Consider the following 4,733-nt stretch of genomic DNA (forward strand, 5'->3'; position numbering starts at 1 on the left):
GTGGTGGGGGGGGGGGGGGGTGTTAGATTACAGTATAAGTATAAGAAGGTCGTTGGAGTTGAATACTATCTATGTGTAGATGTTTAGTTACGAGATGTTTAATTCATTTTCGTCATTAATACAATGTATTAATATATATTGACAGTTTGTTTGATCAAGTAAATTTTGATTAAAATATCCTATGATGGAATGCCTACAGTACCGACAGTATCCAGTTCGAGCCTCGGACAACAGACACACCATGAAATTGCGGCTGTGTGACTGTAGAGGACTTGAGGATAGAATCGGTATCAGCAGAGACATTGATTCCATTCTAGAAGGACATATGCCCGACGATTATGCGGTAAGTTTGGATTGAAACAGTTTAAGATTGCCTTCACTTTCTTTTCAATATAGTTTAGTATATCTTAGTATATGTATAGTATTTAAACGTGCATTTTGACTTTGACTATCTACTCATCGTTTGCATTCCTACACTTACAGTTTAACACCTCCTTCCCGTTGACATGGAACATGCATGGATACAAACACAACCCGAGCCTGGAGGACAGAATTCACTGTGTTGTGTACGTCCTGGATGCTGAGACATACTCCGGGGAACTCGGTATACCCTTTGTGACAGAGCCTGTGAGGGAGCAAATCAAGACCATCCAGGAAGCTGTAGACCAGAGAGGTACTTTTCTTTACTGGAGTACGTTTTTGTGTGGCGATGCAGATCATTTTCACAATAAAAAGGGATAACATGTCTAAATTGTTATGAAGAGTGGGTTGAATAAAAATGACCACATCATTAGCACCAAAGTACATGTTCAAGATCACAGTTCAAATTTGACATGAACAGACAACAAAGGTAACGAAGGTAAAAAGGAGACATCAAAAGACAGATGAAAGACATGACAGTTAGAGAGATGAACTCTTTTTTTTTCCAAGGAAATATAACCCTAGTGATTTTCTAACTCTGTTAGAGTGAACAACACACGTTGTATTTCGTGTCTATACTGGCGACTAGAACATAAATTTTAGTTTACAATCCCAAACTATTGTTCTCGAATTCAAATCGAATCACACATTCTAATCGCCAATCACAAAAAATAGTTTGTTTACCCTCGAAAGAGAAAACAAATAGAATTAGAAAATGGTCTCAGCAGATCACTTCATATGATCATCATTTTTTTCGCTTGCACATGAAAGATATTTGATTTGCTTCACTATTTCTCTTTGATAAACCGTTTATTTGTAGGAATTCCCCAACTCGCTATATTGAGTAAAGTGGACAATATTTGTGAAGCAACTAAACAGCACACAGCCATGGTGTATCGGAGTCCAATCATAAGACAAAGGTGTGTAGACGCTGCCGGCTGTCTCGGGTTACCGCCAATGACGGTGATGCCGATGAAGAACTACTTTTGGGAAACGTCTACCAAAGACGATATTAGTATCCTTGCGCTGTACAACATCCGGCAAATGTTGCGAGCAGCCGATTCTTTCCTTCGCGCCAACCACCTCGACGAACTTCGGGCGGATAGACACAAATAACTGTATCTGCAAGGTGATACGACCAAGATAGAAACATCTGGTTACGTGAAAAAAATATTTTCAGATTCTCAGGCGAGGATTCAAAAAAGGTGCTACCTGTCTTCGTATGTGTATATTGTACTTGTGTTTTTTTAGAAATGCAGAATACATAAACTCTGGTTGTGTTGAAGCTTTAACAGATATCCTAGCATAAAATAAATCAGTATTCTAATATGTATTTTACCCGTTGGTTTTTGACGCGTTTCTTTATCATGAATGATTGATTTAATTGGCATTGCCCATGGTAAATGGTTATGAAACAGTATTTGTGATTTGTGATTTTATCTGACCAAATTTTCGGAATAGTATACTATCGTACAATACAATGATATGGTGATCACATTTTTCTGCAGTGGTCAGTAGCGGTTTCATTAAAAAAAAGTGCTGTTTTCCTTACGTTACAAGTAAAGGTAGCTGGCAGGTTGTGAGTTGATTATTCGTGTTATCCAGTGTTTATATACATACCCTTTGTTCACCTATAAATTATTAAATTGTTAAATTGACTTTATCCCCGTTTTCATCCTGATTTCACTGACCAGCCAGCTAGTTCTATATAGACTTTTTGTAAGTCTCAAATATAAAACGTCCATGAAGAAATATTTTCTTGGAAGCTCAAGAGGGTGCAGACTTACACCCTCGACAATTTCCGTTAAATCTAGTCATATACACCAATCAACAAGAACATCCTCACACGAATATCAAACCCTGGGGTGATGGATTTTGACAAGTTTGTCTGCAGAGGTAAGATGTTCACATATAAAAACACATCCCCATACTAATAACAAACAAATTAACAAGCTTGCTGTTAAATTATGTAGAGGCAAGATGTTCACACATAAACAGCACATCCTCATACAAATAACAAACAAATTAACAAACTTGCTGTTAAACTATGTAGAGGCAAGATGTTCACACATAAACAGCACATCCTCATACAAATAACAAACAAATTAACAAGCTTGCTGTTAAACTATGTAGAGGCAAGATGTTCACACATAAACAGCACATCCTCATACAAATAACAAACAAATTAACAAGCTTGCTGTTAAACTATGTAGAGGCAAGATGTTCACACATAAACAGCACATCCTCATACAAATAACAAACAAATTAACAAGCTTGCTGTTAAACTATGTAGAGGCAAGATGTTCACACATAAACAGCACATCCTCATACAAATAACAAACAAATTAACAAGCTTGCTGTTAAACTATGTAGAGGCAAGATGTTCACACATAAACAGCACATCCTCATACAAATAACAAACAAATTAACAAGCTTGCTGTTAAACTATGTAGAGGCAAGATGTTCACACATAAACAGCACATCCTCATACAAATAACAAACAAATTAACAAGCTTGCTGTTAAACTATGTAGAGGCAAGATGTTCACACATAAACAGCACATCCTCATACAAATAACAAACAAATTAACAAGCTTGCTGTTAAACTATGTAGAGGCAAGATGTTCACACATAAACAGCACATCCTCATACAAATAACAAACAAATTAACAAGCTTGCTGTTAAACTATGTAGAGGCAAGATGTTCACACATAAACAGCACATCCTCATACAAATAACAAACAAATTAACAAGCTTGCTGTTAAACTATGTAGAGGCAAGATGTTCACACATAAACAGCACATCCTCATACAAATAACAAACAAATTAACAAGCTTGCTGTTAAACTATGTAGAGGCAAGATGTTCACACATAAACAGCACATCCTCATACAAATAACAAACAAATTAACAAACTTGCTGTTAAACTATGTAGAGGCAAGATGTTCACACATAAACAGCACATCCTCATACAAATAACAAACAAATTAACAAACTTGCTGTTAAACTATGTAGAGGCAAGATGTTCACACATAAACAGCACATCCTCATACAAATAACAAACAAATTAACAAACTTGCTGTTAAACTATGTAGAGGCAAGATGTTCACACATAAACAGCACATCCTCATACAAATAACAAACAAATTAACAAACTTGCTGTTAAACTATGTAGAGGCAAGATGTTCACTGATACAAAACGTCATCATATTAATAACAAACAAGTCAGTTATTTGGCCTGGAAGTTACTACAGAGGATATGGACGATAAAGATCGGGATAATAAAATCGCCACAGTTGTTATAGAGCGGTTGTAAGCTTAAGGCGACTGTATTTGTTAAAATATGAAGGTTAAACTTCTAAAGGAGGAGTCTGTGGTGTCGTCACGGTTGACTGATTTTGGTAGTGAATTGACTGTGTTGTCATGGTGTGTTCTTTTTTCTCCCACTTTTTTTTAAAAAACATAGAGGCAGTAATGTTGTGATAGCAGTTATAGTCTGTTTCATATATATTTTACCTGTGTTCTCCCACATAACCTGTGTCATATATACAGTACTGTCATATACATATAGCTTAGATATTGTCTATTTTCATCATTTTGCCATTTTTTCATATCATATACCATTTTCATCAGCTAGATCTATGCAAAACAGTTACGTGAAATCCACAAATATTATATTTATGTATAGATGATAATGCTTTGATTAATTAAATTTTAATTTCAATAGATTTAATTTAGGGTGAAGCAAGTTCATATTGATGCATTATTTTCAGAGAATCTGTTTTACCAATAAATGCGTCTTCAATGTAATTACTATTAACTTAGTATCACTCATTAGATTATTTTCCCCTAAAACATAATTATTAGTTATGTTTCTTCTTGATAACCCATATGGCTTGGGTCCACTGATATTTCTAGTTGATAATAATGAATCTTAACACCTGATGATTTTGGGTCCATCAACTGACCACTTTACTGGTGAGCATTGAGTCGACAATTAATTATACAAGTATACAAGCTTATTAAGGGACATAAAAGCTGACAGTTTGCAAAGCGATTAATCACTATTAATAGAAATTCATTCTCTGTCCGGTAATAAAAAAGTGAATACATTTCATAACCTAAATGTTCGTCACTTAATTGATGCTGTGGTGATTAAACAAGTGATATTGTCCAAGCTGTATGTTTTGTAAATATAAAAGGAAGTTGAGGGTCTCACATATTCCCCATCAACCACCAACATGGCAAATGCACAAATTCAAGTGACGTTTCTTCGTAACAAGTTTGGAGGACAGAACATCGCGTACAACGGATA

At 35.4% G+C, this 4,733-nt stretch overlaps 1 protein-coding gene across 3 annotated transcripts in view; it reads left to right on the forward strand.

The window, feature by feature from the left end:
* LOC110466541 (intracellular protein transport protein USO1-like) overlaps nucleotides 1–3,913 on the forward strand; it is a 23,098-nt gene extending 19,185 nt beyond the window's left edge. For all 3 annotated transcript variants that reach the window (XM_021523096.1, XM_021523093.1, XM_021523094.1), the window contains exons 12-14: nucleotides 200–343; nucleotides 484–673; nucleotides 1,241–3,913. In XM_021523096.1, the coding sequence (XP_021378771.1) occupies nucleotides 200–343; nucleotides 484–673; nucleotides 1,241–1,536 (630 nt within the window). In that variant the 3' untranslated portion in view covers nucleotides 1,537–3,913. The remainder of the gene's footprint in view (nucleotides 1–199; nucleotides 344–483; nucleotides 674–1,240) is intronic.
* Nucleotides 3,914–4,733: the final 820 nt, after the last annotated feature.

The sequence above is a fragment of the Mizuhopecten yessoensis genome, unplaced genomic scaffold (assembly GCF_002113885.1).
Source record: "Mizuhopecten yessoensis strain PY_sf001 unplaced genomic scaffold, ASM211388v2 scaffold11135, whole genome shotgun sequence".
NCBI classification, from domain to species: Eukaryota; Metazoa; Mollusca; class Bivalvia; order Pectinida; family Pectinidae; genus Mizuhopecten; species Mizuhopecten yessoensis.